This window comes from Malaclemys terrapin, chromosome 3, assembly GCF_027887155.1.
Source record: "Malaclemys terrapin pileata isolate rMalTer1 chromosome 3, rMalTer1.hap1, whole genome shotgun sequence".
Classification (NCBI taxonomy): Eukaryota; Metazoa; Chordata; order Testudines; family Emydidae; genus Malaclemys; species Malaclemys terrapin.
Window position 1 is genome coordinate 112,942,065 of NC_071507.1, and position 13,887 is coordinate 112,955,951.

At 41.2% G+C, this 13,887-nt stretch overlaps 1 protein-coding gene across 3 annotated transcripts in view; it reads left to right on the forward strand.

Moving 5' to 3' along the window:
* Window positions 1–13,887, forward strand: part of ECHDC1 (ethylmalonyl-CoA decarboxylase 1) — a 44,611-nt gene that overhangs the window by 3,714 nt on the left and 27,010 nt on the right. For all 3 annotated transcript variants that reach the window (XM_054023902.1, XM_054023904.1, XM_054023903.1), the window contains exon 2: window positions 13,210–13,431. In XM_054023902.1, coding sequence (XP_053879877.1) covers window positions 13,212–13,431 — 220 coding nt within the window. In that variant the 5' untranslated portion in view covers window positions 13,210–13,211. The remainder of the gene's footprint in view (window positions 1–13,209; window positions 13,432–13,887) is intronic.

Here is a 13,887-nt window from a genome sequence, read left to right on the forward strand (position 1 = left end):
TTTAATAAGTAGGGGACTGATCCAGTTCCTATTGAAGTCAATGGGATTTGGATCAGGTCCCAATAACTATTGTCCCTTCCCTCTTCCGCAGCCTCATGCTACTGAAAGATACTCTTCCTTGATTAAGCTACCTCAGCATAACAAATAGAAACAAAACACATATTTTTTTACTAAAAATATTAAAAGTGACTAGTGATTTGGCGTGACTTGATATTTGGGTATCTGTCTTTGGGACATCTGAAAGAAACCTGGTTTTCAGAAAGTACTCAGTACCCAGCTTCTAAGAATCAGGCCCCTTTAATGTATCTCACACTCAGCCAACCAAAAATTGAGGCATCTTAAATCACAGGTCACTTCTGAAAAATCTTGGATCTTGGTACACCTCTACCCCGATATAATGCTGTCCTCGGGAGCCAAAAAATCTCACCGCGTTATAAGTGAACTTGCTTTGATCCACCGGAGTGCGCAGCCCCTCCCCCCCCCAGCCCCCGGAGCACTGCTTTACTGCGTTATATCTGAATTCGTGTTATATGGGGTTGCGTTATATCCGAGTAGAGGTGTATTTCTAAGATCTAACTGTTTCAGAAGAGGGAATGGGAAGTGAGGACCATTAGGAAATTCTTCTAACTTTTGGCAAAGCTTTTTGGGGAATCCTGCTTTCTTGAGAATGTTTTGCCTGATTTTCTCCAAACTCTTCATTCTCATAAGTAAGCTGGAGAAATGCGGGGTCGGTAGAACTACCATTAAGTGGATACATAATTGATTAAACAACTGCAAATAAAGAGTAACTATTAATGGAGTGGTGTCAAATTGGAGGGGGGTCTCAAGTGGGGTTCCACAGGGATCAGTTCTTGATCTGGTGGATGTGGAAATGGAGAGCATACTAATCAAGTTTGCAGATGAGACAGAGTTGAGGGAGGGGGTTGCAAACACTTTGGAGGATAGAACTAAAGTTCAAAGGGATCTTGATAAATTGGAGAACTGGGCTAGAGATGACAAAATGTAATTCAACAAAGAAGAAAAGGCAAATGCACAAATACAGAATGGGGGATAACTGGCTTGGCAGCAACAAATTTATTAGAGCATAAGCTTTCGTGGACTACAGCCCACTTCTTCGGTTTGTTACAAGGATAGGTTCCTGGGTTAGTGGTTTTGTTCTGTGATGTGTGGTTGCTGGTGAGTATTTGCTTTAGGTTGGGGGGTTGTCTGTAAGCGGGGACAGGTCTGTCTCCCAAGATCTGTGAGAGTAAAGGATCATCTTTCAGGATAGGTTGTAGATCTCTGATGATGCGCTGGAGAGGTTTTAGTTGGGGGCTGAAGGTGACAGCTAGTGGTGTTTTGTTATTTTCTTTGTTGGGCCTGTCTTGTAGGAGGTGACTTCTGGGTACTCGTCTGGCTCTGTCAATCTGTTTTTTCACGATGCCAACTCTGTCCACATATCTATTCAAGTGACATCATCATAGGACCTAATCACATCAGCCATACCATCAGGGGCTCGTTCACCTGCACATCTACCAATGTGATATATGCCATTATGTGCCAGCAATGCCCCTCTGCCATGTACATTGGCCAAACCGGACAGTCTCTACGCAAAAGAATTAATGGACACAAATCTGACATCAGGAATCAAAATACTCAAAAACCAGTGGGAGAACACTTTAACCTGTCTGGTTATTCAGTGACAGACCTGCGGGTGGCTATATTACAACAGAAAAACTTCAAAAACAGACTCCAACGAGAGACTGCTGAGCTAGAATTGATATGCAAACTAGACACAATCAACTCTGGTTTGAATAAGGACTGGGAATGGCTGAGCCATTACAAACATTGAATCTATCTCCCCTTGTAAGTATTCTCACACTTCTTATCAAACTGTCTGTACTGGGCTAGCTTGATTATCACTTCAAAAGTTTTTTTTCTCTTAATTAATTGGCCTCTCAGAGTTGGTAAGACAACTCCCACCTGTTTATGCTCTCTGTATGTGTGTATATATATCTCCTCAATATATGTTCCATTCTATATGCATCCGAAGAAGTGGGCTGTAGTCCACGAAAGCTTATGCTCTAATAAATTTGTTAGTCTCTAAGGTGCCACAAGTACTCCTGTTCTTCTTTTTGCGGATACAGACTAACACGGCTGCTACTCTGAAACCTCAACGTGAGTCAACAGTGTGACGCTGTTGGGGGAAAAAAAGCAATTGCAATTTTGGATTGCATTAACAGAGGCATAGCAAGTCATGGGGAGGTTATAGTACCGCTCTACTTGGTGCTGGTTAGGCCTCAGATGGAGTATTATGTCCAGTTTTGTATAGAAAATATGTAGAGAAACTGGAAAGGATCCAGAAGTGAGCGACAAAGATGATCAAAGGGACGGAATGCAAGCCATATGAGCAAAGGCCGAAGGAACTGGCTATTTTTAGTTTGGAAATGAGGAGACTAAGGAGACGACATGATAGCAGTCTTCAAATATTTGAAAGGCTACCATAAAAAAGATGGAGAAAAATTGTTCTCTCTTGCTACAGAGAGCAGAACAAGAAGCAGTGGGTTCAAACTACAGCATAGCAGATTTACATTAAATCTCAGGAAAAACTTCCTAACTGTAAGAACAGTAGGACAATCAAACAAACTGCCTCAGGCAGTTGTGGAATTTCCTTCACTGGAGGCTTTCAAAAGGAGACTGGACAGCCATGTCTTGGATGGTTTAGACACAACAAATCCTGAATCTTGGCAGGGGATTAGACTAGATGACCCTTGTGGTCCCTTCAGGTAAGGGACCTTGAACGCCTGTCTTCATGAAGGCTGGGTAGATTATTGTGAAGTTGCAAGAGTAGGGAGAAAAATGAGAAGTGCTTTTATGAAAAAAACGCTTACTAGACTGAAAACATATTGAAGACACATCCGCAAAATATAAGACACCAGTCACTGGTGCAAATAAATTGCGAATCCTCTGCAACTAAACTGATTATCCTGCTGCTCTTACTAGTATAAGATTTATAGGTTTGAAGGCCAGAAAGGACCATTATGATCATCTAACCCAGTGGTTCCCAAATTTTAACAACCTGTGAACCCTTTTCACTAAAATGTCAAGTCTCGCGAACCCCCTCCTAAAAATGAATATTCCCAGGGATTTTCTCCTTTACCTGAGTATAAATTATAAAAGCAGTGATCTTGGAAATATAAAATTTGTTTTTATGACATGTTTATTGCACACTATTTATTATTAATTACTATTTATCATTACAGTATTTTTATTACATTATGAAAATGGCAACACTCTTCCAAGATCTCACTTTCGTAGCTTATATCACTTGAATAAGCCTGTTATAAGACAAGGCTCTTATGTTTCATCAAGGAGTGTCAGATGTGAAACAGCATGAAGGTATTTAAGAAGCCAACTCAAAGAGTTCCTCCTACACAAGCATCCAGGTCTTGAGTCGTCCAGGAAAGCACCACACGTTACAACAAAGCTTAAACTTGTTCTTCATAATAATTTTAAAAACAATACTAGCTGCCTATTTAATTTTAAAAACAGCAAAAAATATCCACCTCCCTCTCCATTTCTTATAAGGAGTCTTGAAGTTTAAATCTCCTCAGTGTGGTAGATAGGCTTGCTTTGATCTGCTTAGCTCTTGGAAGTCCAGGGGCTCCAGGCTGCTGGCCCCATGCTGCCCGGGGGCCCTAGCAACAGCTCTGTCTGCCATTAGGGAATTTTTTCCCGACAACCCCCTGTTTGGTTCCCCAGTTTGGGAACCACTGATCTAACCTGACCTCCTCTATAACACAGGCCTAGAACTTCTCCAAAATCATTCCTAGAGCAGATCTTTTATAAAAATATCTAATCTTGATTTTAAAATGGTCAGTGATGGAGAATCCACCACAACCTTTGGTAAATTGTTTCAATGGTTAATTACTGTCACCATTAAAAATGTACATCTTATTTCCAGTCTGAATTTAAATAGCTTCAACTTCCAGCCATTGGCTTGTGTTACACCTTTCTCTGCTAGATTGAAGAGCCCCCTATTAAATATTTGTTCCCCATGTAGATACTTATAAACTGTAATCAAGTCATCCCTTAACCTTCTCTTTGTTAAGCTAAATAGATTGAGCTCCTTAAATCCATCACTATAAGGCATGTTTTCTAATCTTTTAATCGATCTCATGGCTCTTCTCTGAACTCGCCAATTTATTAACATCCTTCTTGAATTGTGGGCACCAGAGCTGGACACAGTATTCCAGCAGAGGTTGCACCAATGCCAAATACAAAGGTAAAACAACTTCTTTACTACTACCCAAGATTTTGCGTTTATGTATCCCAGGATTACATTAGCTCTTTTGGCTACAGCGTCACACTGGGAGCTCATGATTATCCACCACAATCCTCAAATGTTTTTGACTTATTGCTTCCCAGGATAGAGTCCCCCCATCATGTAAGTATGGCCTACTTTGTTCCTAGATGTATACATTTACATTTACCCATATTAAAACTCACATTATTTGCTTGTGCCCAGTTTACCAAATGAGCCAGATAGCTCTGAATCAGTGACTGGTCCTTTTCATTATTTACCACTCCACCAATTTTTGTGTCATCTGCAAACTTTATCAGGGATAATTTTATGTTTTCTTCCAGGGCTTTAATAAAAATGTTAAATAGTGTAGAGCTACCCACTGGAAACAAACCCGCTCAATGAATAGTCCCCTCTTACAGTTACATTTTGAGACCTACGATATGATTATAAGAATGTTGCATTTATTCCTCCCTCAGAGCCAGTTTACTTGCAGAGTTGGGGAATTACATTCTCAGATTTTAAAAAAAAAACAAAAACCCACCTTGGGTGGAGAAAATTACAGGTTCAATTATAGAGGCTACATCTGGCCCATGATATTTATGAATCATACTGTACCAGCTCAGGAACATTAAACCAGGCTTGGGTTGTCTGTCTCTGTCATAACTATAAAGGGAAGGGTAATAGCTGTCCTGTGTACAGTACTATAAATCCCTCCTGGCCAGAGACTCCAAAATCCTTTTCCCTGTAAAGGGTTAAGAAGCTCAGGTAACCTGGCTGGCATCTGACCTAAAGGACCAATAAGGGGACAAGATACTTTCAAATCTTGGGGGGGGAAGGCTTTTGTTTGTGTTCTTTGTTTGGGAGTGTGTTCGTTCTCGGGGACTGAGAGGGACCAGACATCAATCCAGGTTCTCCACATCTTTCTAAGCAAGTCTCTCCTATTTCAAACTTGTAAGTAAATAGCCAGGCAAGGCGTGTTAGTTTTTCTTTGTTTTCTCAACTTGTAAATGTACCTTTTACTAGAGTGTTTCTTTGTTTGCTGTACTTTGAACCTGAGACTAGAGGGGAGTCCTCTGAGCTCTTTAAGTTTGATTACCCTGTAAGGTTAATTTCCATACTGATTTTACAGAGATGATTTTTACCTTTTTCTTTAATTAAAAACCTTCTTTTTAAGAACCTGATTGATTTTTCCTTGTTTTAGATCCAAAGGGATTTTGGATCTTGATTCACCAGGAGTTGGTGGGAGGAAGGAGGGGGGATGGTTAATTTCTCCCTGTTGTAGATCCCAGGGGGGGGTTGGAACTGATTCACCAGGAGTTGGTGGGAGGAAGGAGGGGGGATGGTTAATTTCTCCCTGTTGTAGATCCCAGGGGGGGGTTGGAACTGATTCACCAGGAGTTGGTGGGAGGAAGGAGGGGAATGGTTAATTTCTCCTTGTTTTAAGATCCAAGGGGTTTTGGATTTGTTTTCACCAGGGATTTGGTGAGGGTTTTTCAAGGCTTCCCAGGGAGGGAATCCATTGATGGTGGCAGCCGAACCAGAGCTAAGCTGGTAGTTAAGCTTAGAAGTTTTTCACGCAGGCCCCTACATTTGTACCCTAAAGTTCAAAGTGGGGATCTCAGTCCTGACAGTCTCTTTTCCTGAAGACTGGGAATTACAACCATCTCCATAGATAAGCTATATTTGTGGGTGACATTTTAGAGGAATGCTTTTGAAAACTTGGCTTGCTGACTGTAAAGTTACTAAAACTTTGTGGGGCAAATACATCCTTGATGTAACTCTATTATTTCAATGAATCTAGATACCTTTAATAATCTAGGATTTTGTAGAAGGTGGGGAGTTGTAATTTCTAGTACTGTATAGCTATAGTTGGAAGGAGCTCATCTATCTTTTTTTTTTTTTTTTTTTTTTTTATTAATGGAGATATCTTATCTCCTAGACCTGGAAGGGACCTTGAAAGGTCATTGAGTCCAGCCCCCTGCCTTCACTAGCAGGACCAAGTACTGATTTTGCCTCAGATTCCTAAGTGGCTCCCTCAAGGATTGAACTCACAAGCCTGGGTTTAGCAGGTCAATGCTCAAACCACTGAGCTATCCCTCCCCTCATTATATATAGATGTCTAAAAAGCACCCATCAGACACTACTTGCTGACCATGTCATTTTTTTTCCACAAGACTTTTCACTTAATAAAGCAAATATATACTTATTACTACCTCCTTAGGCAAATGCTTGAATCTGATGAAGAAATAGCATATCTTCTCCCATCTTGATTTAATGACTTCAGTGTAATGGGCTATCGTGATTATCACTACAAAAGTTTTTTTTTCTCCTGCTGATAATAGCCCACCTTAATTGATTACTCTTGTTATAGTTGGTATGGCAACACCCATTTTTTCATGTCTTCTGTGTGTGTATATATATCTTCCTACTGTATTTTCCACTGCATGCATCTGATGAACTGGGTTTTAGCCCACGAAAGCTTATGCTCAATAAATTTGTTAGTCTCTAAGATGCCACAAGTACTTCTTGTTCTTTTTGCTGATACAGCCTAACACGGCTATCACTCTGAAAAGTGTAAAGATAATCCACTAGGTCTCTAGTTAAATTGTTCCAGTGTTTAATTACCTTCATGGTTCTTTTCAGAAATGTGTCCAAGTAAGACATTGTCCCACCAATGACAAAAAAAATAGGGGATACAGTTGGAAAGTAGGGACAGATTTTAAAAGCAAGGGTCATGCTCCAGTTTGGCCCTGTCCTGTAACATCTGTTACTTCCTGATGCCTGAACTGGCATTTCTAAAGGCAAAACTTTTGGTCTTGAGTAACAAGGAGCACAGTCTCTGGTCCAGGATACTGCCCCCCCCCCTTTTCTTTCTTCCCTCCATCTCCTGGTTGTCCCCCTCCTTTCCTGCCCCTTACCAATGCTGCTCAAAGCTCTCCCTTCTGAGAGTTCCATGTTACTCTTCTTCCAAGTACCACTAGTGCTGGTAGGTTGAACTTCTAATATTTAAAGCTATTTACTAGCATCAGATATCATAAACATAGGTGCAAGTCCACATAAAAAAGGAGGGGTCTGTAAAGAGCCCCATGCCCAGGCCCACCGATGGCGGGGGGCAAAGGGGACAATTGCCCAGGGGCCCAGGTGATTTTAAAGGGCCCGGTGGCCTGCAGCTGCTGCCGTGGTAGTGACGGCGGGGCCGGGAGCCCTGTGCTCTTTTAAATCACCCAGGCGGGCCGCCGGGCTCCTAAGCACACGCCGGATGGTGACCGCTCCAGGCCCCATGCTTTGGGGGGACCTGCGGGCTGGCGTGATTGGCCGGCGCGGTTGGTCCCGGAACTGACGGATTCGTCACTTCCGCCCCAGGTTCTGCACCCCCCTAGGGACGGCCCTGGGGCCCAGAATTGCTGTTGCCAGGCCTGCCCATGCCACTCACAGCTTAGCATTCCCCTCCAACAATAGTGTGGCTCTCCACCCACCCACCTTCACGTACCAGCTGCGGGTATTCAGTCATAGGCTCCAGGAGTCAGCAGTTTTTTTTATCAGTCCTCCTGAGGAACAGGAAAGGCTGAAGGGCATTTGTGTTATTGTCCCCCCCGTCCCCCCACCGGTTCCTGTGAAGGTATCGGGAATTATTTTCTCCCTTCCCCACATGCCAGGAACGGAGACCTGAGATGAGGATATGCCCAGGAGGAGGCCATTGGAGATTTTCCTCCCCTCTCCACCTGCAACAAGAGGGAAGCTGGACCAGTGGTCACTGGCAGGCCCATCACCCTTTTGGCAGCATCTAGTAATATTGCTAACAGTTCCCAAATAGTACAGTGTGCCAGGCTGTTGCAGCTGGGAGAAAGAAATTGGATTAACAGAATGGGATTGCATGCCCAGGACAAATATGGCAGTTATGAATCATAGCTCACAGCCTCCCACCTGGTCTTGGAGCATGGAATTGCCTGGTTTAGAGAAGGAATGCACAGCCCTCCTCTGGCATTGAACTTAAGTGTCAATACTGGATATGAGGTCAGATGAATCCATGATTTGAAAGTCCAAGGGCAAAACCCTAAATCCCTGACTTCCAGAGACCTCCATGACATTCTCTGCTTGAGCCCAGGGGCTGCAGGACTCTGGAGCTAACAGCCAGTGGGGCCCTGGTAGGGTTCAAGCGACAGGGGGCCCCCTGAAAGATTTCAGCCACGATGACAGACTCCTGAGGGGGCCCTCCTCAGGGTTCCAGCAATGGGCGACAGCCTCGCGTGGGGGAGGGGGATGCCTCGAACGAGCAGCTGGGGTGTCCCATTTTCTCTTTGGGAAATATGGTCACTCTGCAGCTCCCAGTTGCTGTGGGCTGAGTGGGGAACCCTAAGCTTCCAGCCACCAAGGTGGTGGGGGAAACCATGGAGTCACAGCAGCAAAAGTCTCAGATAGGTCACAGCTTCTGTGAATTTTTGTTTATTGCCTGTGACCTGTGACTTTTACTAAAAATAACCATGACAAAATATTAGCCTTATTTATAACCATCACCAGCCATTGGTATAGATATATATTAGTGATCACTTGCAATATGCCAGAGCTCTGGCAAGTTTAAAAACATGCTAAAAATACTAACAGGCCACAATGCTAATTACTCCCGTGTTGACCACCTGTGATTTCTACAGGAAAGTTTGTCATTGAAAAAGTTATTCTATAAACTGATTATGGTACAGATAATAGTGGAGTGTAGCAGACCCTGTAGCATACCCTATACTTCCACTAACCGTCCTAGTAAATCTCACGTACTTATGTGGCCCCCACCATTCTGAGCACCTCACAATCTTTAATGTAGTTTCCCCCATTTTACATATGGGGTGGCTGAGGCACAGCAAGTCTTAGTGACTTTGTTTACAGTCAGTGGTAGGAATTGAACCTGGGTCTCTCAAGTCCTATTGGGCCATTTTATCTTCTTGGCCAGTTTGTTCTGTATAGTCATGTTATAATCCGAGAATTTAGCAATTTTACTTGATTGGTTTAACAGAGAATATTTATAATTAAAGAATCCAAACAGCATTTGTTATATTTACTCCACTCTGTTGTACTCTTACCATAAACAACCTGCAAAAATCAATTCCAGCCATTCCATGGGCTACAAGTGCTCCACGCTGACTGAAATTTTGCTTTTTGTTTGTTAGAGATCAACAAAAATCCCTTTGGTATGAAAGAACTAAATGCTTAAATTCCGAGCTTGTCCTACCTGGTCTCTCAAGTCCTATTGTCCTAAGTGGTTATCTTTCTCAGATTGAGCTGTTAAAAAATCTCTTTTTTCATTGAATTAAAGTAATGTTGTACAGTGACCAGTATTATGGAGGATGGTGAAAAATAATTCCATGATAATACCTTGTCTTGTATGAGTCATTAATCATGACTCATGATCAGCAGGCAATGATGTCCAATTTGTTTTCTAATCCTTCACTTGCTGATGCTCTTTATTGCCATAGCAATAATAGTAAAAAAAGGCCTGTTAATGCATACACCCACACAGAATTTAAATGGTCAGATTTTTTTCCGGAATAAAATTTCCATAGCTTGAGTCTATTTTGCTCTAAACTTATTATTTTTAACAGGCAAAATTTAAGAAATATCAAACGTGATCATACAGGTATAATTTGGCAGTGAGTTAAACTAATAAAAGGAGGTTTGTGTCTTTTGTGTATGCTTTGGAGCAGTCACTGACTGCACTGACAGTTAAATGTAGTGTATTGTTTTTTGTGGTGACTGCGGAAATTTTGAGTCTGTGAAAGTGGGGGACTAATAGCACTGCAGTAAGTCAAGCATAGTAAAGGAAAACACAGCGCAAGCTATCCCACGCAGCTCTGCTAACACACCTGGATCATCCCTGCTTCTCTAGTCTGTCCTCTCTTGAGCCGAGACTAGCAACTGTGCAGTAGCTTTTGTTATGTGGTAGCATGTCCAGTATAGACTATAAAGGGTCAGAAGACTGAGATTATCAATCTGTGTTCATCTGTGAACTCAGATTGCCATAATGAAAAACTAGTGAATTAGTCCACTTTGTCATTTGTTATGTATTCTTCTGCTTCTTCTTCTTCTTTGTCTTATGGTAATCCTGAAAGGCCTATTATGCTAGGTGCTGTGAAAACAGAAGATCTATCAAAAAGACCAGACAGAGAAGCAACTTAATTAAAAAAGAAAAACAAAAAAAAACAGCTTTGGAAATCTGTTAAGTCTATACTTGGAGCAGAAAAACAACTTAAACAATTCTAAAAGGTGATTGTTGAAATGTCATGGGCAGAAGGAGGTGTGTGATTAAATAGTTTGGAGTTATAAACAGTATAAAAGGTTGATCTCAGAAGAACAAGTACAAATTAATTCATCACCAACTTGGTAGCTTTTTTTAAAAACAATCTCTCTCTCGTATTCTAATGTAAGATGGAAATAGTCTGTCATGGATGAAGATAACACCTTTATACTTAGCAAGTAGTTCTGTCTTTGGAGGTATTTTAGGAGAAGCTTTCCATAGCTATCCCTGTAAAAATGAACCCTTTCCCTGCTGCTGTGAGTGTCATTACAGAATATATATACGTGTGCCCGTGCACACACACAAACCTTTTTTTATTTATTTGGGGTAGAAGGTGCAAACACAAGGGTTATGGCCTCAATAATGGTTAGTAGTCTTACAGCTATTTACAATATACCATGAAAAGTCAGAAATCGACCGAGAGCTCACAGGTGAACAGGTGTTGGCCATTCAGTAAAGGGTGACATTGCTGTCTGCAAAACATAAAATCTTCATTGACATAGTTTGCAGATGACACAAAAAAAAAAAAAAAAAAAAAAAAAGTGGTAAATAATGAAGAGGACAGCTCGCTAATACAGGGCAATCTGGATTGCTTAGTAAACTGGTCACAAGCAAACAATATGCATTTTAAAATAGTTAAACGTAGATGTACATATCTAGGAACAAAGAATGCAGGCCATATTTACAGGATTGGGGGGCTATATCCTGGGAAGCAGTGACTCTGAAAAAGTTTTGGGAGTCAGGTAGATCATCAGCTGAACATAAGATCGCAATATGACCTTGTCGCTAAAAGAGCTAATGCGATCCTGGGATGCATAAACAGGATATTCTCGAGTAGGTGTAGAGAGGTTATTTTACCTATGCATTTGACGTTGGTGTGACATCTGTAGGAGCAGGATTTTATATTTGTACTATAAGAATTAATGTATGATTTGATCATCCAGCCATCCACCCTTTTTGAATAACAGAAAGGAATGACCCTCTGGAATATTGGTAGACATGCATCTGACAGACTGCCAGTGTCTATACTGATGTTAAGGCAGGGACAGACCAGAACAATCCTTATGACTGATTATGGTCACTCTTTTGTTTTAGGATAAATTATAATGTCTACTATGGTTTCCTATATATATTATAAATTAGGCACTCTAGTTAAATATACATTTCTTTGTTTTAAGGTTTAGTAAGTAAGAGACAAGATCTTGTATTGTGTCTATGTTGAGGAGATTAGAAGAATGTTGAAGGCATGGGCCACAATGTGAACTGTTTTGATTACAAGATTTAGTAAGGTGTAATTTACAGTGCCTTTCTTGCTCAACATAAAAACCGCTGTATACCTTTGAAGGTCTCTGTAAAAGACTGTTTGTGTGAATGAGGAATGCATGCATCAGGAAAAGATAAGGTGTGAAGGCCATTGTTAAAGTCAGATGGTCAAGGAAGTAGGAGTGAAGAAACTTAAGGACACCAGAGAACCATCAACACGCATCCATAAGTGAGGAGGTGGAGGCTGGTACCTCTAAAGACAAGACAATTGATTAAATCAAAACCAGGACAGGATAAAAATTAAAAAAATAAATAAAAAAAGGGGGGGGGGAATGACCCTCTCAGAGGTGTTTTGGAATGTTAACATCAAAAGATAACACCAATTAAGGAGTAACCGGTCACAAATCCTAGACTTCAACAGAGAAAAAAGACTATAAGAACAGGGTGCTTGGTCATGTGACTTTGGGTTCATTTTGCCACAACTCCAGGAGCATCAGATCATGACCGACAGAGCCTGGGTCCCCTCTGCGACCAATCTGGCTGGCCACTAGATTGATCCAGACTCTGGACTGGTAACTATAAACATTAACTGGCAGGACTGTGTGCATGGTGGGTGTGTGAGACTGAAAAGCATATGCTAACTGCTGTATTCTCAATAAATGTGGCATGCTGCCTTCTCCCCTATAAAAGATCCTGTGTGCTTTGTTTAAGCATAACACATCTGCTGGAATATGGTGTTCAGTTCTGGTGCTCACAATTCAAGAAGGATGTTGATATACTGGAGAGGATTCAGGGAAGAGGCACAAGAATGATTAAAGGATTATAAAACATGCCTTATAGTGATAAACTTAAGAAGATCAATCTATTTAGCTTAAAAAAGGGAAGGTTAAGGGGTGACTTGATTACAGTCTATAAATATCTACATGGGAATCAAATATTTAATAATGAGCTCTTCAGTCTAGCAGAGAAAGGTATAATACAATCCAGTGGCTGGAAGTTGAAGCTAGACAAATTCAGACAGGAAACAAAGTGTAAATTTATAATGGTGATTCCAATTAATCTTGGGGTCTCATCTAAGGGCTCTTTAATTACTTTAAGGGTGGAATTTCCAAACGTGCTCAGCATAGGCCTAATCGTTCTCCCATTGAAATCAATGGTAAAACCCATTGGGTCAGTGGGAGCTGAATTAGACCAAACCTGAGTGCTTTTGCAAATCTCATCCTAAGTATCCAGCTTCAGGTCTGCGGCTTTTCTGTGACTGTTACACTTGAAAGGTTACTCTTACAAGATCCCATTTCTCTATTGAAGGACTGGATTGGGTCTGAAAGGGAGAAAATACCTGAGGTGTGATCATTTTCTGCTGTGTGTTTCCTTCCAGAAATGGCAGTCTCTCTTTGGAAAAGTTTACTCCAAACCACAAAGAGTAGACTATTCCTGCAAAGATGTGTGTCACTTTATAACAGTGCCCATGGCTTTGAGGAAGAAGAGATGAAGAAAAAACTTCAGCAGTTTGATGGTGGATCCATCGACCTTTCTAAGGAAGACAATGGCATTGGAGTCCTGACCTTGAACAACCCAAAGCTAATGAATGCATTCACAGGTACTGACAATGTGTAAGGATTATATATAGATATATAGAGAGAGATATTGATATATATATATAGAGAGAGAGGGGGGCGGGGGCAGTTGCCCTAGAGTTTTGCGTGTCTAATTTACTTTGATCTCGTTTCTGTTGTGTTGGATTTAGTGTGCGGGTGCTGGGGGGACTTGATGGCCTGTGATATACAGTAGGTCAGACTAAATGATCTAGTGGTCCCTATATGACGCTGAAAAATTATGCCCATAACTATGTCACGGTTAGAAATAAGAAGTCATGACTTTTGATTAGAGATGCATTAAGTGATTACTGTTCTGCACAATAACACCATAATAATATATTGTTATAAACATATAAATAAAAACAAAAACACAAGAAACTTTAGACATCGGACAAAGCTGTCTGTCAGAACATGCTTGCCCTTTTTTCAGTCAGCTCAATCGTTCCTCCCTGCTCTTT